We start from the raw sequence: 22,244 nt of genomic DNA, 5'->3' as shown, positions 1-22,244 counted from the left end.
TTACCTGCTCTCGCAGCAAAAAGCAGTTTGTAAAGCGGAGGTGGCTGCTGGTGGCTGGGGAGCGGCACCCACTGGGCTGCGGGCTTTGGCTACCGTGGGATGGGAGCTTTGTTTTCAGCTTGCTTGGTGTTTGCATGCCCATTTTATTTTTATACACCACTGAGCCTCCCTTAATCTCTGCTACAGGGTCAGAGAATAGAAATTTCTTTACAGACGGAAAAAGCCCTTTGGATGAAGTTCTCGCTGAAGGGATAAAACCCATTTCCCTGTTGGGGCGGGGGGGTAGGAAAAGCTCATTTTCCTTAAGTGCCAAAGTGGTTTGCTCAGTCCATCTGTCTGTCAGATGAGATTGGTCTGTGCTGCTCATCACCGGTGCGGCGGTGCCAGTGGCAGGCTGGTGGAGCCGTGCTCTGCTCCGCGCCGGCTGCCATCGTTTATGCCGGCGCCAAAGGATTGCGGGTGCCAAGGCAAGCCTGGTCAACGCCTGATGAAATCCCCCTCGCCCCGCTGCTCTCATCGCCCTCCTCAAGGGCGGAAAGTGGGGGTCTCGCTGCCGCCCCACGGACAGGGCAGGAGGAAAGGTTTGATAACACATTTCCATGAGCTAAATGAGGAGGTTTTGCAGCAGCCAGAGGACTCTCCGTTAGCGGAGAGCTGTGCTAATTTGTGGGCACAGAACATTTTCTGCTGTGTTCCTGTATCTGAACAGGCATGAGCTAAAGTGTGTTAATTTAAAAGCCTGATTGCTGCAGCGCTGAGCCCGGCCGAGGGCTCTCTGTCCCTTGGCAAGCCAGCATCGGGGTGACCAAGGGGACAAATCTCATTCACGAACGAGAAGTGCAGTCATTTTCCCCTCCCCTTCTTTCTCGCAGTCTCTAGAGGTCTTTCATTTGGGTTTTCTTTCCTCCCGGAAAAGACCATTGACCCCGTTGTCTCTTTGCTGCTCTCGGTGCCCAGAGGTGTTGGGGCACCATGGGGGTGATGCTGTGGGTGATGCCTTCACTCAGGACCAGGGCACAGAGCTGAGGCCTGGGGCCGTCTGGCAGCCACGGCTTCTACTTGGCTCAAAGGTGACATCCTTTCCCTAGTTGTTTGTGCGAAACACCCTTCCCTGCGAGAGCCGAGAGCAGAAAGCGCGTGCTTTCGTCCCCACCAAGGGCAGGGATCACTTAGACCTGTTTTTATAGCATCTCCCCAGGGCGTGGAGGGACCAGGGCTGTGCCACAGAGGCCGGCTCTGCTCAACCATGGAGAAGATGGCTTTGGTGGAACTCTTTTTCTGGTTGCACTGTTTTTTTGGGGGTGCGACAGCAGTGGCTTCAGTTCCGCCGCCATGTCCTTAACGGTGCTCATCTTCCCTCTCTGCAGAGCTACACCAAGAGCGCTGCCTTCATCGTCACCCTGCACCCGCTGCAGAACACCACCACCGACTTCTGGCGGTTGGTGTATGACTACGGCTGCACCTCCATCGTCATGCTCAACCAGCTCAACCAGTCCAACTCCGCATGGGTGAGTGCTGCCGCCCCGGGGACTGTGCCGGCCCCGCAGGCGGCCCTGTCCTGCTCCATCCCCGCTGCCTTGGAAGTGCTGCAGCCCCTGCCTTGCTCGCTCAGCTCCCTCTCCTCTGCAATGGGAGACGGGACTGGATTTATCCAGCACCCAGGATTTATCCCCGGTAGGCACAGGGCTGGCCAGCTGGAGCCAAAGATACGTGGCAGCAGCAAACCAGCCTGGCTTCCTAGCGTTAGTGTTGCGTTGGCATTGCTTTACTGTACCATAATCTTTGTGGACGCCTCAGGGAGATGCAAGGTTAACAACAAGTATAACCTTGCTATAAAGAACTGATTTTTATCCTCCTTTTACAAAGGGGAAACTGAGGCATTGGAGATTTCCCACGTTCGTCTTCCAAGGGCACTGGGGGCTCGTGAACGGCGCTTTACAAATCAGCCCGCTGCAAAGCGGCTGTCCCGTGGCTGTGACGGTGCGATGGGATGTGCAGATCTGCTGAGCCGGAGGGGAGGTGTCCTGTCACCCGGGGGCGAGGGGACGGGAGCTGGGGAGCAGGGGGCCATGCCCAGCCTCCCCTCGCTTTGCTCTCCTGGTGCACCGCTTGCCAGGGGGATGCCTGGAGCAGTCCTGCCACCACCAGAGCGGATGTAAAAGTCGGCTGCAGGTCTGTAATGCTAATTCAATGAGGAAACTTATTGGATTTTTACATAAAATTAGCATTATAAACTCTTAATGGACGTCTGGAGAAGACTTCATTAGCCGGCTTATTTTACGAGTTGAGATCAGATATTCGATGTAAATGACCCAAAACGGCAGTTGTACCATTCGTCGCAAGGATGCAGATGGATGTTGCACTGGTGTGTGTAAATACGCTGGTATTTATTTGTATGTATAAATACGCTGGACAAGTGCACCCACGCGTCCCTCCGTGCTGAGCTAATGCCGTGTGCTCCTAAGGACCTTTGCTGGGGTGACATGAAGCAGATGCTGAGCATCGAGGGATGTCCTGGGGAGGACTCTTGCCCTGCAGAGGTTTGCTGGGAGAGGAGGCAGAGCTGGCCCCAGGGAGCTTCCCAGCTCGTATGCTCGCTCAGAGGAGTCGCTCGTAGATCAGGTTCACGTTTAATGAAGCGATCTGCCCACGGACACGCTGAAATGAGCAGGTTTGTGTGACTGGAGTCGTTGGAGAGGCCCCTTCCAGCACCAGCAGCTGAGACTGTTTTGACCGTCTAGAGCTTGATGATGGTGATGAAAGGGTCAACTGTTTATGGGTAAGAATCAGTGGAAAGGCCAACAAGGCAGGTATCATGGTGGGAGCCTGTTACAGACCGCCCGACCAGGATGAAGAGACAGATGAAATATTCTATAAGCAGCTGGGAGAAATCTCATAATTGTTAGCCCTTGTTCTCCTGGGGGACTTCAACTTATCAGATGTCTGCTGGAAATACAGTACAGCAGAGAGGGAACAGTCCAGGACGTTCCCCATCACGTTGGGTGGGAGTGTTGATCTGATTGAAGGTAGAAAGACTCTACAGAGCTGGAGCGTGGCCAGAGCGGGGCAGCGAGGCTGGGGCAGGGGCTGGAGCACAAGGCTGGGGAGGGGCGGCTGGGGGAGCTGGGGGGGCTCAGCCTGGAGAAGAGGAGGCTGAGGGGAGCCCTCATCGCTCTCTGCAACGGCCTGAAAGGAGGCTGGAGCCGGGGGGGTCGGTCTCTGCTCCCCAGGAACAAGCGATGGGACGAGAGGGAACGGCCTCAAGCTGCGCCAGGGCAGGGTTGGGGTGGGTATTGGGAAAAACTTCTTCCCCCAAAGGGCTGCCAGGCCCTGGCCCAGGCTGCCCAGGGCAGGGGCTGAGTCCCCGTCCCTGGGGGGATTTAAAAGCCGGGGAGATGTGGTGCTGAGGGCCATGGGTTAGTGGTGGCCTTGGCAGTGCGGGGTTAGCGGTTGGACTCAAAGATCTTAAAGGCCTTTTCCAACCTAAACAACTCCGTGACTCTGTGACAATCAGTGCAATAGCGGGACTGTGGCTGAGGGCCTTGCTGGAGAGGGTTGGGGGAAGGAAAGGGCCATCTCGCCATTGCTGTCTGCTATTTAAGAGGTTTTTTTGGTTGCACTCTTGTGAGTAAAAAACTTTTGAGCGTAGATCCCCCCAATGTATGTGTATTTATTTATTTATAAGTCATATGTATGTTCTCCTCTACTAATACATTAGGTACCTTATATGCCATACACAGGCAGCAGAAATTTAAAAAAAGTAGGTGATAAAGGTGAACAATATTTGAAAACTTTTTTTTTATTTTACTCTAGTAATGGTACAAGCCCCCTTTTTGCTCTTGCTAAAAAAAATACCATTAATAATAACAACAGTATTTTATAGTGAGGGCTCTGTGATTGCCTACGCTTCATGAGTTTTGAAACTCTTGGTTTAGCACTTGGTGATCCAGCCACCCGAAGGGCTGGTTCCCAGTCCAGTTTATTTCGATACTGGGTTTTAATGGCTGTCACTGCTGAAAAAATTCCTCACGCAGCTGCGTAGGTGCAAAAGGAAGAAGTGCGTCGTCGGCTGCGCTTACTAAACCCCGATACTTGTTTTTCAACCCATCCACTGCTTAGGCGAAGGGTTTTCTCGGCTGGTGAATGTCCATCTTGCCCGGCGTCAGCCAGTTGTGCTTGCAGACTAACTGGAAGGTGTTGCATGTCGGGGTTTTAGCAAATGCTCTCTCCATAGCACGAGTTCCTTCCAAAAAGCAGTTATTCTCACTCGTCGGTCAAACAGCACCTTCACCTTGAAGGGGCACCTTAAGCGTGTTTCTTATTTGGACGATATCTGCTGGGTAGCGTACCACTGACAGCAGCTGGTCACCAGCAAGTTTGCAATGCTTGTCTTTTGGTAAAATAAAACTCCTTTAAGTGCCACAGCTCTTTTAAGCCCTTTGCCGCGAGATAAGCAGCAAATCTCCATGTGGTACGAGAGATTTTCATGGTTGCTCCCCGCCTCATTGCAACGTATTGTAAAGAAGTCATTTACTGTTGAGAATATACCATCTCGGTATGAGAATATATAAATAAAATGAAAATAAATAGGAGCTCAAGTATTTCCTTCCCGCATCCCGACGGACTGTCTTGCACGCCCCGCTTTGGAAACCACTGGCTTAGCGAACCGAAGGGAGGAATGATCTGGGTGTCCTCTGCTGGGACCGTGCTGCAAGCCCAGAAGCCTTCAACACCCGGTTCGGTACAAGTGACCTCCCCCTCTCTGGATCAGCGTTTTGAACGTTGATGACTTCATCGGTTACGTTTCCATCTGTGAACCTTGCTTGAACCAGCGTTCCTGCTTTGGTCTGCTTCTCAATGCCTTTGTGCAGACCTGGAAAGCTCTCAGATGCTATTGAAGATCTCCAGCATCCGTAACCCAAGCCACCGCTTCAGCAATATGTATTTTAAAGTCATCGGGACAAGGCATGAGATGAAATACATCTGTCTGCTGCTTCCCGGTGCCGGTTGAAGTGCTGTCGTCCTCTTCATCTGCGTACGGATGCTTAACTTGGGAGGTGGAATCACGCACTCAGCTCTCTTACCGTGGGACCTGATTTAGGGACACTTTTGGCGATGGGACTGTGCCGTGTAGCGCTGCGTGTTTACTGTGAACCTATGGACCCGTGATCTAATTTCTCATGAGCGCTGCAGTGTTTTTGCATAAACAGCTGTGAAGGGCGGATCCTCCTCCACAGCCGGAGTTACAGGGCTGCTCTCACCAGAACGTGAAATTCCCTGTTCTGTGGAAAGGAAGGGGATCGTGAAGTAGCATCTCGTTTAAATGCTTTGGTGAAAGCCTCTTCTCTAAAGGAGACCTTAGTAAATGCTGATGGGAGAGGTTCTTCCTCCGGTCGGTGCAAGGGGTGACTCCTGCAGGACAGATTTATGGCTTTGCCAGCTGCAATGCTGCAGTTCTCCCCAGCTGCGGTGTCGGATGGGCAGGAGAAGCCCTCGTCTGCTCCCCGCAGCCCCGCTGCCCCTTGCCCCTGCTCTGAGCTGGGGGAGGCAGGGGCATGGGCTCCCCAGGAGCCCTGAGGGATTGGTTTGGTTGGAGTGGCCCTGGGTGCTGGTGCAGCTCCTGGAGTAGCCCCAGGTTGGCCTTCTGCCGAGTTTTGCCGAGTGCAGCGCTAGGGCCTGGGGCCTTTGGCTTTCGCGGGCTGGAGCCAAACCCTTCATGTCCCTGCAGGCAACCGCCCGCCCCGGGCGTCGAGACAGCGACTGTGAGACTAGAGACAGGCCAAGAGAACTTGAACAGATTTATTACGGAGAACAAGAAACAATGGCTTATGACTTATTCCTGTCCTAATGTGTTTCTGCCCCTACGACGCTTACGTGCTAGCTAAGACCTCTGCTCTTTCTAGTCCAGCCCCCGCTGGGGCCCAGCCCCGTTGCCGGCAGCTGCGGTATTTGGTCCGCAGAGGCAGGTTGGGCAGTGGCGGTGGGCTGGAGCTTGGCCGTGCGGTGGCCCTGGCATGGCAACGGCAGAAGCCGCGGCCAGTACGGCCATCGCAAACCATGGAGCGCAGGACGGAGGCAGGCCAGCCCCGGGGACCGGCACAGCAGCTCCATTTGTCTGCCCGGAGGGCAGCGCGGGGAGTCCCGTGGCCGGTGGGAAGGGAGTGTTTGGGGCAGGCGGTGAGACACGGGGCGGTGAAGCCGTGGATGGAGCAGGCGGTGCCTCCTGGATGCCAGCGGGGCTGTGGCTGCGGTGCCGTTTTGGCGGGGATGGACCGGCACCGCCCGGCCGGGCGGTTGTGTCAGCCCGTGGCTCGGTCGGTGCGGAGCTGGTGGTTGCAGGCGTCTGGGTGTCGTTCTCCTGCTCCGCAGCTCCTACCGCCGGCTGGGCATGAGGTCGTCGTCTTCCCGCGTGGTCTTCCTTCAGCTGGGCGCCCAGCGGGGATGCAGCCGGGGCTCCCTTTCTGTCACCAGCACTTTGTATAAACATGCGGAGGAGGCCGGGGTAATCTCTCCTAAAAAAGGGGTTGTAGTAGAAGAGCAGCTACAGAAGGCAAAGGAGAGGAGTTAGTTGCCGTCATTGCAAGGAGGAGAAAGAGATGCGATAACTAAGCATCTGCATCAGCAGGGACAAACGTGGGCATTAAAAAGGACTCTGGGGCATTTTGAACCTCAAGTGGAGGCCGAATCAAATGTTCGGATGGGGTTTTGTTAAGTAATAACCGCCCTTGTGTTTTGGGCAATTGGGAGCGGAGAAGTGTAGGGTTTTACAAAGCCTAAACACCGATGGAGAAACCCAAATGCCACCAGTTTTGAGGCATGTCAGCGTGGAATGGGCATGTTGGGAATAATGTGATGCTGACGTGTATCTTGTCAGCGTTAGACAGAGGCCACAAGAAGATTTAACCTTTTGGTGCAGCCAGATGCAGAGCAAGCACAGAAGCAGCACGATCCGATGGGACTATGTTTCCCTTTCACGGATTTGCTCCCATCCCCATCTCCTACCTTGTAAAGGCTTATTTTATCTGAACGTGAGCCTCTCACCCCCGAATGTCCCGAGCGTTCTTGCGTGTGCGGAGGAACCGACGTACCTTGCCCAGAGCAGAACCTGCTGCTGCTACTGCTTGCAGCTCCTCGATGGAGGCGGATAAGAGCGAATCCCCCTCCATTTTGCAGAAGCCGTGGAGGCTGAGCTGGAGAATGAAGCCTCTCACGGACTCCACTTCAAAGATCGTCAGGGGTCCCCTCCTCCCCAGCACTTCCTCGCTGAAGAGTTTTTCTGCGATGACGACGCAGTTGCCATCGTTGCCCCACCAGATGGACTGGAAGCGATGGCTGCCGACGATCTCCCAGAGGTTCTCGAGGAAGAGGCGGGCTGAAGCCTGGTTGGTGTTGGCACAGCTCTCCGAGAAGGCAAATCGCAGGGTGGGGGCCGGGGATTCATCAGGCAAACCTTGAAGGGCGTTTTCTTCTGCGCGAGGTCCGGTGGCAGCATCCCCAGCGGCTGCCGTCTCGCCTCCTGGCTGGCCAGGAGAAGCTGGAGCTGCCCGCCGATCCGGCTCCTCTGGGCTGGGAGCCCCAGATGTCTCTGGTGATGGCGGCTCCATTTTAAGTACTTTTGCCACAGCGTGGCTGCAACTTCCAGCCGTGGCCCTTTCCCCGAGCAGCCGGGCTTGGTCCTGCCGCGCCGCAGAATGAAGGGCCGTGGCGCCGGCTGCCTGGGGAGTTCTGCAATGTCACGGTGACGCCTGTGTTGCATCACGGTGACATCACAGCGTGGCGCCTGTCTCCTGGCAACGGGAAGCGGAAGATGGAAGAAATTGCTGGAAAGCCCTGGTTTCTTTTCCTGGAGAGAGCTGGTTTGAGCCAAGAAGTGAACCCAAGTGTATCTGCCTTTGGGCAAATCCTGCTCGGGCGGTGCTGTGTCCCGTTGCCCCTGGGAGCTGGTCCCCAGGGAGGGACGGGGAAGGCTGCAGCGCTGGGCATCAAAGTGCCCCAGACCTGAAGTTTTTCCCTTGGGCACCTTGCCCCCGTGCAGAAATGCCCATGCCCTCTTCTACGGAATAACCCCCGCTCTGTGATTTCAGGAGCGCTGCTTCTGTTGCGGCTGTCCACGTACCCAGGTGATGCTCTCAGCTGGCAGCAGGCTCTGCGTGCTGCTCCGTAAGATGAGCTATAAGTGAAACACCACCTAAACGTATTTTGCAAATGAAATAAAGTGGTGCTCTGCCCCCCCCCCCCCGCCCCTTTCTTGGGTTGGCTTCCTCTGCTTTTCTCTGCTACAGAACCTTGAGAAGCCAAACCAGGAAACTCCATGATGTTCTCTCACCTTGTCAAGCTTTCAGCCCGGTCCTCTGAGTCGGAGGAGCACGACTGCGGGAAGAGTGACTTTCCATTTGTGGACAGAGAAATTGTAAGGGACCAGTTGCCTCAGCTGGAAGTTCCTAAGTCCATGGGGCCCGATGGGCTTCATCCACGAGTACTGAAGGAGCCCGTGGATGTTATGGCAGGACCCCTCTCGATCATCTAGCCGAGGCCTTGGGAGTCTGGGGAGGTCCCTGCTGACTGGAAGCTGGCCAGTGGTATTGCCATCGCCAAGAAGGGTGTGAGGGAGGACCCAGGAAACTGCAGAGCTGTTGGTCTGACCTCAGTACCTGGAAAAATGATGGAGAAGATTGCGCTGGGTGCTACTGAAGGGCATTTAAACAATAATGCAATCATCAGGCACAGTCAAGATGGGTTTCCCAAGGGCAAGTCCCAAGGGATCTGCTCTTTTATCCTTCTTTGATAAGGTCACCTGCCTCGTGGCTGAAGAAAAGACAGTGGGTGTAGTTTTTCTGAATTTCATAGAATCACAGAATCGTTAAGGTTGGAAAAGACCCTTAAGATCATCGAATCCAACCGTTAACCCAGCACTGCCAAGTTCACCACTAAACCATGTCCTCAAGCACCACGTCTACCTGTCTTTTAAATCCCTCCAGGGATGGAGACTCAACCCCTGCCCTGGGCAGCCTGGGCCAGGGCCTGACAGCCCTTTGGGGGAAGAAGTTTCTCCTAATATCCAACCTAAACCTGCCCTGGCGCAGCTTGAGGCCGTTCCCTCTCGTCCCATCGCTTGTTCCTGGGGAGCAGAGACCGACCCCCCCCGGCTCCAGCCTCCTTTCAGGCCGTTGCAGAGAGCGATGAGGGCTCCCCTCAGCCTCCTCTTCTCCAGGCTGAGCCCCCCCAGCTCCCCCCGCCGCTCCTCCCCAGCCTTGTGCTCCAGACCCTTCACCAACTTTGTCGCCCTTCTTTGGACACGCTCCAGCACCTCGATGTCCTTCTTGTAGAGGGGCCCAACACCGTCCCTCCCAAGCATCCTTCTGGCCAAGTTGTCCAAGTGTGAGATGAGCAGGTACAGGGTGCGGTGGGTGAAGAACTGGCTGGACAGCAGGGCTCTGAGGGTTGTAGTGAATGGGGCTCCATCCGGCAGGGGACCGGTCACCAGCGGTGCTCCTCAGCGCTCAATGCTAGGGCCGGTTCCGTTCACTGTTTGCATCACTGATCTGGATGCAGGAGTGGAATGCACCATTGGCAAGTTTGCTGCTGATAGCAAATGGGAGGTGCTGTTGGCTGTCTTGAGGGCCGAGAGGCCTTGCAGAGGCATCTAGATAGATTGGACAATCATCACTGGGCAATCATCAATGGCATGAAATGGAGCAAGAGCAAATGCCGGATTCTGCACCTGGGAGGGAGTAACGCGGGGCACAAGGATGAATTGGGAGCGGAGTGCCTGGAGAGCACTTAATTTTCTTTAATAGTGAACCTTCAGCACCAAACCCAGGCAACTCAATGATGTTCTATCAACCTTTAAAATTACTCCCTCTTTGCAGGACTGTGTGGCTTTTTCAGTAAAGGAAAGGTTTGATTTAGCTCCTGTAGGAATCAACGCTTCTCTTCCCAGTAGCTCCTAGAAGTAACATACTGAGTGTGTGGGCTTTACTGAAGTCCATCATGCAAGCGTGACCATATGAAAACAGGAATGAGGACAAAGGCTTTAGCTGTGGTCTGTGGCCCATGAGATGGTGAGCAGCCATTCATGGACTCCTCTGGAAATGCTCTGACCAGAGGCATGAAGCGTGTTTTCAACTGAAAACGTGAGAATCGAGTTCTCATGGTGCCTCTTGCCTCTGCGCGTCCAGAGCAGAGGCTGTCGGTGCAGAGCCAGCACCCAAGGGTGGCTCTGGCATGGGTGGGCAGGCTCTGCGGTCCCACCGCAAGGACTGGGCTGGGCACATTGCTGCATGGAGCCCTGGCTGGCAGCGGTGGCTGCCCCAAGCCTTACGGGCTTTGCTCCTGGCGGGATGGCCCTGCCTGGCTTCCCTCTGTGTGCAGAGGTGTTGAAGCCTGGAGGATGCAGGGCTTTGCCTGCAAGCGTGGCTACGGAGGAGAGCAGCTCTCTTACCCGAGCAGCGGGCAAGTCCAGCTGGGGGAGGGCAACTGATGCTCCCGCGTGCGTTTTTCACCTCGATTCACATTTACCCTGACGTGCCCTGAGGTACCTGCCAGGGACCAAGTGCCCCTTCGCAAACCCAGCGCTGCAGCAGTGCCACCATCTTACTGTCCCTTCACTGTGACCATCCGGCACCTCCCGTCTGCAGCACACACAGCAGCTATCACCTGAACCCAGCTGCAGTGGACCATGGCAGGGAAGGAGGCAGCGAAACCAATTTTGTTTCTCTCTCTCAACCTGTTCTTTCACTCCATGGTCCAGAAATGCCCTACAGCCTCGCAGGAGCTGCCCGCTCCTGTGCCATCCTCCCCCAGGTCCCTGTCCCCTGCGGCGGCCGCTCTCCCCCGGCACCGGCCAACGGGGACTCTGCCATTTTTCTTCATTACTCAGCCGTGCCTCTCTTTCTAGACGTCTATTCTTTAGGGATGTCTGTGTTACAATATTTAGCTGGATCTTAAATGTTTACCAGTTTAGGACCAACAGGTAATAAATCAACCTTTACAGCAGGCAGCTCTGAAAGGTGACTTAGAGGGTATATCCCTCACTTGAACTACGTCTTGCCGAAGGAAGTTTTAATATCCAAATTATAGCTCTGAGTCCAGAAGGCTTAGAGATCTTGGAGATTTATAGCCCCTATTAATAACCAATTATTTCTCAAACACATTTGCCATGCAGTTAGGCCCAAGCCGTTAGATGGCCTGAAATGCTAAATGCCCTGTTAAAGTGCGGTGACAAACACCATATATTTTGTGTCGATGCTGGTTTCCCAGCTGTCGCGGTGTAAAACATTCACATCCGTGACCCTTGGACCGAGCCATCCATCAGTGCCGTGCCGGACGTGTGGCGGGGAGCAGGAGTCGCTCCCCAGCCCTTACCTGAGCTGCAAGCTGGGATCGCTGTGACTTGGAGGGATGTCTTGGCCATGGGGCGAGGGGGACCGTCATCCCACGTTGCTGTTGCTATTGATGGCAGAGCTGCTTCTGAAGCTGGTGGGGTTTGAAAGCAGACTTGGAGCAGCCAAGCCCTACTCCATCTTGGTGCAGGATCAGGCCTGTGCTTGCTGGGGCTGAGGCAGGGACAATCCTGCCTTCTTCTGGATGGGCAAAGCCCATCGTCAGCAGCATCAGCTGTTGTGTATGTGCAGCGTGGAGAGGGCTACATGGGTGCCAAGGGGGTGGACCTGACCCTTCAGCTTTGATCCCTCAATAAGCTGAGGCCACCCAGCAATGTGCCGTGGGTCCTGCATGAGTAACCGCATCGTGGGTCCAGCGTCCCATCTTGGGGCCACCCCCTGTGCCAGCAGCCCCTCTCGGTATCCAGTGCCAACTGCTCCATTCCACTCGGCGTTGCCTGTGATGCCCTCTCGCTGTGTCCCAGGGCATGTCCGTGGTCACAGCGAGCTGTGCCTCTTCTCTCCACAGCCCTGTTTGCAGTACTGGCCTGAGCCGGGGCTCCAGCAGTACGGCCCGATGGAGGTGGAGTATGTTTCCGGAGCGGCGGATGAGGACATTGTGTCCCGTCTCTTCCGAGTCCAGAACATCACACGGGTGAGGGTCTCTCCTCTGGCTCCATGCCAGCGAAGGGTGGTCAGGGTGGGCTTCACGCGTGCCTGTGTGTGTGCCCAGGTGCCCCCCAGGCATCTCCCAGTGCAGAGGTCCAGGTTGGGTGAGCTCGTGGGCAGGGGGTGGATCGCTTTTGTTAGCTGCTGCTTTGGGGAAGGGCTGGGGCATCGCTGAGAGCTTCTTTACATGGGTGAAGACCTCCTTTGGGGAGCAGAAGGATGATGTATCTAGTGAGGCCACGTAGTCCTAGAGCTTGGCATTGCCTGGCCAGGTAGTTCTCTATATAAACTAACTGAATGGTGCTGTAGATGCTGGTGTCTTCTTCAGCCTAATCCAGCTCCTCCAGAGGATGCAGGCCCAGCTCCTGTCCTGGCAGAGAGGAGCCTGTCAAAGTGCCGTTGGCTCCATCCAACCTTTCTGGAGTTCACAAGTCCTTGCAAGATTTTTAGATAACTCTGTAGGAAGATCTTTCTCATCCAGCCTGGAGGTCCATCTCCGCCCTGCCACACGTATATCACAGGATGGAGACTCCCCGCATGGGCATGGCGGCTCCCCTGGGACCAGCAGAGCCCTTTTCCTGCAGGGTGAGAAGATCCGCACAGGTTTTCACCTGTTGTCCTTGTTGCATTGACGCTTGGCTGGTTCAGCTTGCCTTTAAATGAAGAGAAACGCAGTGAAACTGGGAAGGGACAGGGACTGCGATGAACAGCCTGCATGGGTGCAGAACCGTACGTGGAAGAAAAAGCCAATTTAACTACAAAAGCTGGCCGTGAAGAGGTGGCATCCCTGAGGTCTTTCAATCTCCCAAGAGCTGCCAAGAGGCTGAGACCAATGCCCCAGTGGAGGTCATCGGGCAGATGGAATTAGGGAGCTTGGAAGGGAACATGCGGCTTGGCTGGTGGCCCGGCTGGGAAGGGTGCTTTGGCGTGGGAGCTGGGTCGGAGGAGATAAATCCTGATTATCTGGACTCTTAACACAAAGAGGGTTTTGGTTCGCGCTCCCCATGGGAGCATCTGGCATTGCCTGGGTGTCAGCACAAAATCCTTCACCAAATGTACTTTGCTCTCAGGTGGTAGAATATATCCCATGCTAAATTAAAATGCGGTGTGATTGAAATCTCTGGATCTAAGAAGAGATTTCCCCCGGGAGCAGATCGCTGGAGGAGTGCTGGTAAATGCATGGAGCCGCTCCTTGCCAAGCCTTGCCGCTGGAGGGGAGCCAGGCGTTGGGGGGTGTCGCAAGCCCTCCAGAGCGAGACAGAGCTTTCACCTGAGCTTGGAAACAGATCCCAAAGCTTTCCTTCCTCGGCTGTCAGAGGAGTTTTCTCTTGTTTTAACTCCGCTCATTTGTTTCATCTTCCCCCTCTGCCTTCCTGGCTTCCAGCTGGAAGCAAAAGCTCGAACCTGAGGCCGTCAGCCCATCCCAGCCATGTTGCCAACCCACACTGGAGCTCCCAAAAAGGTTCAGAAAAGCCCCTGTGTGTTTGGGATGTGCTGGTTGGAGTGGGCACCAAATGCTCCCAACACCCAGCTCCCAGGCTGGGGGGTCCCTGCAGAGCCGCAGGAATACCCAGTCCCACTGGTTGGAGAGGTCTGGTCCTCGCCCTGTGCATCAGGCATCTGAAATCAGGTGGATGGATCCCTCCGGAGCTGGGGATCCCCCATCTGCGTCGGATCCCCCCTTTCTCCTCTGATGCGCGCTCCCCAAACGTGTGCCGCCGAGCCCCGAGATGCGGCTGGAGCGCGTGACCCGTGGTTCCAGCCCACCAGGTATCCCGATGCCCTGAGTGCTTCTGAGCAGCAGCCCCACGTCTGCCTGGCTGAAGCCTGGCCTCGTTTAGCTTTGTGGATGTAATCTTCCTCCTGGAGCCTGCTAACCAGATTAGGTTTCAAAACTAACCAGATTACCAGGGTCTTAAGGCACGCTTCCACTGCTCCCCGCCTCCGTGGGTGGCAGCTTCTCATCAGCCTCCCGGTTTGCAGCGAACACAACAAAACACATCCCCTGGGATCTTCTGCGTCTAAGGCAAGGACCTGATGGAGAAGCCTTGGGGAGGCTCAGAGGGCTGGTAACAGGTTTTGTGAGATACAGACAGTCTGAGACGCTGTGAGCTAGGATAAACCACATCAGCGGAGCTTCCCCCGGGTGGGATGGGGTGGTGGGACCAGTGTGAGCTGCGGAGGAGAGGGCCAAACCATCCATCTTAAAGCACCAGGAAAGGGTTTTCCTCTCTTCCACTACTATTAATGCGTGGCAAACCCCTCTTGCCCTCCGTCAAACCTCCAGCAGAGGCAAATGAGGGCAGCCCACGGGTTCGTGCTGATGATGTTTGCTTTTCTAGTTGCAGGAGGGGCACCTGATGGTCCGGCATTTCCAGTACCTGCGGTGGTCGGCGTACCGAGACACCCCAGACTCCAAGAAGTCCTTCCTGCACCTCCTGGCCCAAGTGGAGAGGTGGCAGAAGGAGAGCGGCGATGGCAGGACCGTGGTGCACTGCCTGTGAGTGTCAGCTGGAGAGGAGCGGGCTCTGGCGTGGGGGGAGATGCCACCAGCTCACATGTCCACAGTTCTGCCTGGAAATCCCCTAAAAAGCCCTCACCGGGGTGACTTTGTCCCCAGATGGTGCTCTCTCCCCCACAGCATGAGATTTGGGTGAGGCACTTCGTGGTCACCACATCAGACCTCCTCCATGAGATGGATGCTCAGTGGGGGTGACAACCGCTAGCAGCAACCCTGCCGTTCACACCGGGCCCCTGCCTTGCAGCAGGGCTCGGCAGAGGTCCCAGCCCTGTCACCGTGTCCCGGGCATGTAACAGGCTCCAAAGGGATGCAATGGGAGCTGTGCATCTCCCACTGCCTGCTTCTCATCGAGGCGGACGTGCTCTCCATCCCCCTCCTCCCAGCTGCGTTTGGCTCCCACAAACACCCGTGCACGCTCTCCTCGGATGGGACCTAGCACATTTGCAGATTGGTAGAGACAGCAGGCGAGCCTTTAATCAAAAATTAATTACAGCCTCGTCCGTCTTCATTAGCCGAAGGATAATTTGAGAACACGCTTTATGAAACACTGGCGTCATGTTCTGGCTTCCTCTCCCCGCTCCCCTGTGCTGCCAGGGCTCAGACGTGGTGGTGTGGGATGGTTGCAGGCCGGGATGGGGGGAGGTACCCAGCGAGCTGGGTGAAACGTGGGATGGTTCCTCCAGCCAGCACTGCCCACCAGCTCATCAGCCCAGGGTCACCCTGCAGATGGGAACAGGGTGGCAGAGGGACACAGTGGCTTCCCCAAGGTCACATGAGGACTCTGTCCATGGCAGGGCTGGAAACGGAGCCCAGCTGTCCAAGATCCAGCCCTGATGGTCCAAAAAGGTGTTTCCATGCTCGGTTGTGGCTCTTGTGAGGACTGGAGGGCAGGATCACAGCTCCTGCCACCATGTGGGTCTGGTTCAGGTCCCCCAGTCTGGGGGGACTCTGGGGTATGAACCCCTGCTCTAGGACAGCTGGGGTGGATAGAGAAAGGGGGAATTAGAGGGAGCAGGAAGATGCTCTAATGCCATCTTTCCACCTCCAACACATGTGTTTCTCCCACCAGGAACGGAGGGGGCCGGAGTGGCACCTTCTGTGCCTCCACCATGATCCTGGAGATGATCAAGTGTCACAACATGGCAGATGTTTTCTATGCTGCAAAGACCCTCCGCAACTACAAGCCAAATATGGTAGAGACCTTGGTAAGCACCAGACACTGCCGGCAGGGAGGAGAGGTGCTGGGGGATGCTCACCTCCCAAAAAAACTCCTTTCCCATCCCAAATCCTGATCAGTAGCATGGGCATCCTTGTGCAGAGCATGTCTTGGTGAGCGTGCCAGCACCGTGCCATGGGCTGGGCCGGACAGGGCAGTGAGGCAGCTCTTGAAAGCTCATGCCGTGCCGATATGCCCTTGGCGTCGGTGTTCAGCTTGTTGGAAATCCTTCCCGGGAGTAATAAGGCGGGTTCACATTAATTCACAGGATGTAATTGCGGTTCTTCGGTGGGTTTGCGGCACCGAGAGCAGCTCTGAGGTGGAGTCAGACAAATTCCTGTTGGAAATATAAAAGGGAACTGTGTTTTGAGTGAAATTAATTGGTGGACAAGCTGCTGGGGGCAGCGATGGAGCCACGTTTCATGACAGGGAGGCTGGAGGTGGCAGCGGGTCGGGGTGAAAAGCCCGTGCCCTATTTCAGGCCCTGGATAACAGGACGGGATGGAGCCGGCACGTGTCCATCCCCGTGGTGGAGGAATCCAGGTGCCTAGTGATGTTTTAAAAGCAAGTCAGCTGGAAATGTTTACCCTCTTTAGATTATAAAATCCCTAAGTTGCAAAATGAAATGGTTTTGAGGAGGGGATGTGATTTGCATTAGGAATTGAAGTGGAGGAGAAGGTGAGGGAGGGGACGGGGAGCAGGGGGAGGGATGCAGATAATGGAAAGATGATGTGACAAGCATGAGGCCACCAGACCCATTGGGCTAAATTGCAAAGGTATTAAAAAAGGCAACATTTCACATCAGGACATGAGCATCCTCCAGCCTCAAATGAACCTAAACCATCTATTCTGGGAATCCCAATCTACTGGAGTCACTGGGAGGCCGGATCCTCGCCCGGTGTAAAGAGCCGCAGCCCAGCGGAGAGCAGCCGATGCGTAGCAGTTTCCTGCTGCCCGTGCATCTTCCCCCTCTGTTTGCCTGTGGGGTTTATTTTTATGTGATGATAAATGGAAACAATCCCTTTTCTTAATCCAAAACGCATTATGTGCTTTTAATCTAAAGCTGTCGCAGCCTCCTTGCTTTGAAGGCCTTCTCCCCTGCTGCCTGCTCCCACCTGGGGTCCCCGAGCAGCCGCCCACCCGCGCGGGGGATAACAGGATTTTTGTGCCGGTGCTCAAGCTGCCGATGAGGATTTTGGGAGACAAACTCTCCCCTTTCCCTCCCTGCTGTCACGCTTGGAATGCTCCCATGGCTCACAGCAGCATCAGAAACCTGACTCGGGGGTCTTTTTTCCCCACTCTGGCTGGTTTTGCTTGTTGGATGCTTGAAGGAGGAACATCTCGTGGGGACGGGCACTTCCAAGCTCCGAGCTCCCCTGTAGTTTTCTGCGGACAGGACAGGAGAGCACAAGAACAGGTCACGTAAAGGAGAACAAGGATGGATGAGCCTGCCTTCGCAAGCCCAATTTCAGTGATTTTTGCTGTAAAACCAGGAGCCAGCCAGGCTGGACTTTCCGTTTGCACAGCTGGGGAGCAAAGGGTGGGAAGATGCTGACACCATCCGTAGCTGTCTCAGGAAAGGGAAAGGATGGGAGAGCGAGCCCGGTCTTGCCATGGGTTGGGAGGGGAGCTTTCCCTCTTGCAGCCTTTGGCTCCGGCCTGGCCATTGCGGATGGGTCAGACTTTGACCCGAGCACCAAAGTGCTCATTTGTTTGGCATTTCCCTTGGAAAATTTGGATTTTTGGAAGTGAAAGCTCCTAGGACTTCCCTTCATGCCTCTTCTCCCACGCAAAGCAAACACCCAGACCAAAACCCTGCCAGGGATGGAAAATGGCATTTTTTTAGCTGCAGCAGGAGAATTTGTGATGAGAAACGTCCTGGCAGGCGGGGCAGGGCGTCTCCGGACAACGGATGCAGCGCGGCCACGGCACTCGCCTGGGCACGCTTCCCGTTTGCAGCCTCCGCTGAACTAAAAAAAAAAAATAAAAACACTCCTTGATTTCATGCCCATGGTTTTATTTTGGACACCTCTGACCCCAGACCCCATCATTCCCATGGCTCTGCCACCATCTGATTGACAGATGTCAGTCACTGTGGTGGTGGTGGTGGTTCCGTGGGTGAGGCTGGTCGGTGGAGCCCTGCACTGGTGCTGCCTGGTTTGTACCCTGGTGCCGTGAATAAACCATATTTTCGCAGTAAGGGGATGTCGCAGTCCTTGTCCCTCCTTCGGGGGAGGCAACGGTGCCGCGTGCCCCCCCAGCGCAGGAGATTCGGCGCGTGCGGTGTGTCTGGGTGCGGGGGATGGCTCAGCCCCTTCCCCAGCCGCGGGTGCCGTTTACCGAAAGCGGAGTTTCTGCCGGCTGTTGCGTCGGCAGGACTGTCACGGGGGACAGGCCCCAGCGAGGGGTGACGCGTGTGTTCGTCTCATAGAGCCCCTCGTAGGCTTTTCCTTAGGGCTATTGAAACTTATTTTGCCTTAAAAAGGGATAGCTTTGGGAAATAGTTTACTGGGGATCGTAACACCCTCTTTTCTCTCTCCGAACAGGAGCAGTATCATTTCTGCTACGACATAGCACTGGAATATCTGGAGTCCCTGGAGACCAGATAGCATCTCGCCAGGAGAGCGGCGGCAAGGGCTTGCGCAGGGGTCGTGCCAACCGTGCGTTTCGCACTCGGACGTTGCGTTAGTGCTGAAGGTGAGGAGGGGAAACAGCAAAGGACCCGACGAGAAAACCCATCAGATCAAGAAAAATGAAAGGATGCGGGGACGTTTCGGCCGCTCCCCATCTTCACCCTCCGCTCTCCATCTTTTCTTCCCGCCCCGAGCACATCTGAGCGGCCGCAGGTTGGATGCCACGGCTCGTCCCGTCCCGGCATCGCTTTGAGTCACGGTCGTGGGGTCGGCGTGCGCAGGATGCGGCCCCGCGGTGCTGCCTGGGCGTCTCTAAAGCAGCTGGAGAGGAGGCCAGGGAGGGGAGGAGGTGGACAGAAGGAGCTGAGGCCGTTTTCCGGCAGGGAAGGATGGATACTTGGAGAAGAGATGTTGCTTTTTTAATTGTGCGTGGAGTTGAAGCTGCTCTTCTGAGGAGCCCAGGCGGCTGCCGGCAGGTTTTGCCCTTGGTGGGGACACGCAGCAAAGACCCTGAGAGGAGCTCTTGAGTTTCTGCCCGTTTGCACCATGAGTTTGATCTTTGCTTTTTTTAGTTCTGTGAGTTGCGACCCTTTGTGTACCCAGCCCTGGACAGAGCGGGGACGTGGGATGGTGGTGGGATGTGGAGGGCACTGGGCACGCGATGTCCCTCTGCAGGGACCGACCCGGACCCCTCCTGGTGCCTTTGCAAAGCTTCCCAAGCAATGGTTCCCCTGTATCTCCGCACCGTCTTCTCCATCTGTAGCAATTAATTCCTCCTGGGCTGACCCAAAGGCACCAGCCCACGGGTCTGTTTTTAACCCCTCCCTTGTGAATCGCTGCACGTGAGACACCTTTGGTGCCCAGAAACAAAATCCTCAAAATTCGGGTCCATCCTCTGTGCCTCCTGGATGCCTCCACCAGGCAGTTGCCCATCGATGCTGCTTGGCTTTTGCTGGGGCTGGCGAAGCGGGACGGTCGGTTTTGGTGATGGCATTGGCATGGGGTGAGCTGTGGGGAGGTCCCCATGCCCCCGGTGCCACCTGGGGACAAGCGTATGGGGATGGTGATTGAAGATGCCTGATACTTCTTGGCTTCATCCTGCTCTGGTCGGGTGCGAGATGTCACTTTTTCTGTCTGATACTGTGATAATTACAGGGGTTTCTGCTCATCGGGGAGAGCCTGGTTGTAATCAAGCTGTGGTCAGGGTTTTCTCTCCCTGCAGATGACCTCGAGAAGGTGCAACCAGAGGGATGCAGGTCTGGGGTCTGCCTCGGAGACTCGAGGAACCGAGGGGAGGTTACTTCTGTCTTGAAGGCCAGGCAGAACCCTTCACAGTCATTTTTTTGAGGCATGGAGCAGAACAGATGAGAAACTGTCCTCCATACACTGGAGGTTGCACGTGGGCAACCCCATCCTTCATCCCCTCCCATCCTTCATCCCCTCCCATCCTTCATCCCCTCCCATCCTTCATCCCCTCCCATCCTTCATCCCCTCCCATCCTTCATTCCCCCATCCTTCATTCCCCCATCCGTCAGCCCCATCTCCCCAGGGCAGGGGAAGCCTCCCCGCCCTGCCTGCCCGGAGGCCGGGGATCCCTCTCCCCGGGGAGTTGCATTCAGATCCATATCACGACTCGAAGCTTTGGAAGACGCCGTTTGGCCGGACGGATCTGCAGCTCGAGGGCCACAGAGCTGAAACGGCTGCACCCAGGCTGAGCAAACCCAGGAGATCTTTCCATCCACCTTCCAGGGGCGGAGGAGAGCAACAAGGTGAATCTCTGCCCTCTCTCCACCTTGGAGGATGTCCCACCCGCTGCCTTGCAAACGCCCAGGGGTGGTGATGAGGATTTCGGCAGCATCGGAGGGTTTTGCCCAGACATTGGCGTTCCCATGTGCTTGCCGAATAATTCACACGGCCTGACAATAACTTATTCCAAGGGCTATACAACATTATTCCCCTTCTTTCTGTCTCTGCTGTCTAACCCTGCCATGTGCCCATGCTGTCTCGTGACCAAATAGTCTTTTTACTCCACCAGAGCCTGCAAAATGGTCCAGTTACACCGGTACTTGGTAACACCAGTACCTGGTAACACCAGTACTCGCATCGCAAGCCTTGACTTGGAATAAATTAGTGTCCTTTTCCCAATCCCCATCTCTCTGTAGACGTGTCCACGCTCTCCCGGGATGCCACAGGGAAGGTGCTGTGTGGTGGGTGCAGAGAGGGAGGGAGCATCCCCCAGTGCTTCGCGGGTAAAATGTTGCCAGAAAGAAAAAAAAAAAAAGGAAAATTGAAACCCTATTTAGTCCTAATGACTGGAGGAGTTGTAGATATGTTTTAAAAGCGAGATTTTTTTTTTCTTTTTTTTTTTTTTGATACCTCCTTGCTGGATGTCTCTGGGTTTTTAGGGCATCTCTTCTGAAGGGCAGACTTTGAAATCCAAGTGCTATAAAAACCAAGCGATCTCCAACTCCTACTGAGATGCTCATATGACATGAGGCAAGGACATCCTGTACATAGAAATATATATAGAAATATATATAAAAAAATATAAATACTGTTCTTAAGATGGATAATGTTTATTGGTATTACAGATTGGAGTGGTGCTTTTTTTTTCTTTTTAATAAAAACAAAACAACAAAAAAAAGGAAAAAAAATTAAAACCCGAGAAAAAACACCAAATTGGAACGATTTTGTCTGTATGCAGAAAAAGTGACCCCGAAAGCTGGCAGCGTCCAAGAGCTGCTGCCAAAGGGACCGGTACCACGAGGCAGCTCCGCCGTGGAGGGGGACGGTGCGGTGGGACCAGGGGAGGGACACGTCCGATGTGGATTGTACCACGCACATCCAGCTGTTGTGAAACGTTTTTTTTTATTATTATTATTTTTGGCTTTCTTTCCTTTTAAGAAAATCGATTGCATAAATAAATGTTCCAAATTTGTGATGGCCTCTGGCTTTCTTTTGCTGGCTCTGGTCCGGGAGCTGCGATGGAGGGAGCCGTGATGCAGGTACCCACCAGGCAGCTTGGAGAAAAGTCCTCCATATCGGCCGTATCTTGCTTTTCAAGGGTATTTTGGGGGAGCACATTTGCAGGGTTAAATTCCAGGACTGCAAAACCTTCATGGCCCAGAGGAGCCGTGTTTGGCCATCACCACGCAGAGGAGACTGCGGTGCCTCCTGCTTGCAGAGCTTTGCTGCGGGTTTCCTCCTGATAACGGCACGGTGAGATGTTGGACCGGGCAAGACCTGCCAGCCAACCTGGATGCCCACAGCTTCTTGCGACACCTCTGATGGACGTTTTCCATTGCTGGAAAAGGTGTTACGGAGGAAGAAGAAACTTTTTCAGTGCATTTTCCAGCTGGAAAATGAAACCCTATTGTAAGAAAAGCCTTCTGGAGAAGAAAGCTCCTGCGTTGTCTTCAGTGGTTTATTTATTACAAAGCAGCCTTCAGTTTAATCTGTTGTGATATTAGACACTTCCAGTAACACTTGAGTCTTAATTTAATGGAGACCAAGGGGAAAAAAAAATCTAATTGACTTGTCAGGACTGTTTTTCATCTTTAATTAAGGTTTGTGAAGGATGTGGTAATTACGTTTTACCAATAAATAATAAAAAGGGGGATAATGCAAATTAAAATCAGGAACGGCGCTTGGGAAGGGCTCTGGGTGTGCACATCCCCTCCGGGCTGCGGGGTCGGCCCGTGGCAGGGGTGTCCCTTGTCCCCACGCTCCGCGGTGCTGTCCTGGAGGGCAGGGTGGCCTCGAGCAGTGGCAGTGCCCCGGGTGCAGGGGGCACAAGCTGCGGCTCGGCAGCCTCCTGTGCCCGC

General features: G+C 54.9%; 1 protein-coding gene across 1 annotated transcript in view; it reads left to right on the top strand.

Moving 5' to 3' along the window:
* PTPRU (protein tyrosine phosphatase receptor type U) overlaps positions 1-18,396 on the top strand; it is a gene marked incomplete at both ends in the record, with an annotated part of 72,719 nt that extends 54,323 nt beyond the window's left edge. The window contains 5 exons of the mRNA XM_082329334.1: positions 1,368-1,508; positions 11,911-12,036; positions 14,393-14,550; positions 15,641-15,776; positions 18,334-18,396. Of these exons, the coding sequence (XP_082185460.1) occupies positions 1,368-1,508; positions 11,911-12,036; positions 14,393-14,550; positions 15,641-15,776; positions 18,334-18,396 (624 nt within the window). The remainder of the gene's footprint in view (positions 1-1,367; positions 1,509-11,910; positions 12,037-14,392; positions 14,551-15,640; positions 15,777-18,333) is intronic.
* Positions 18,397-22,244: the final 3,848 nt, after the last annotated feature.

This window comes from Platalea leucorodia, assembly GCF_965183815.1.
Source record: "Platalea leucorodia genome assembly, chromosome: 18".
NCBI classification, from domain to species: domain Eukaryota; kingdom Metazoa; phylum Chordata; class Aves; order Pelecaniformes; family Threskiornithidae; genus Platalea; species Platalea leucorodia.
Note: the sequence above shows the minus strand (reverse complement) of the source record. Positions and strands in the feature narration are given on the sequence as shown.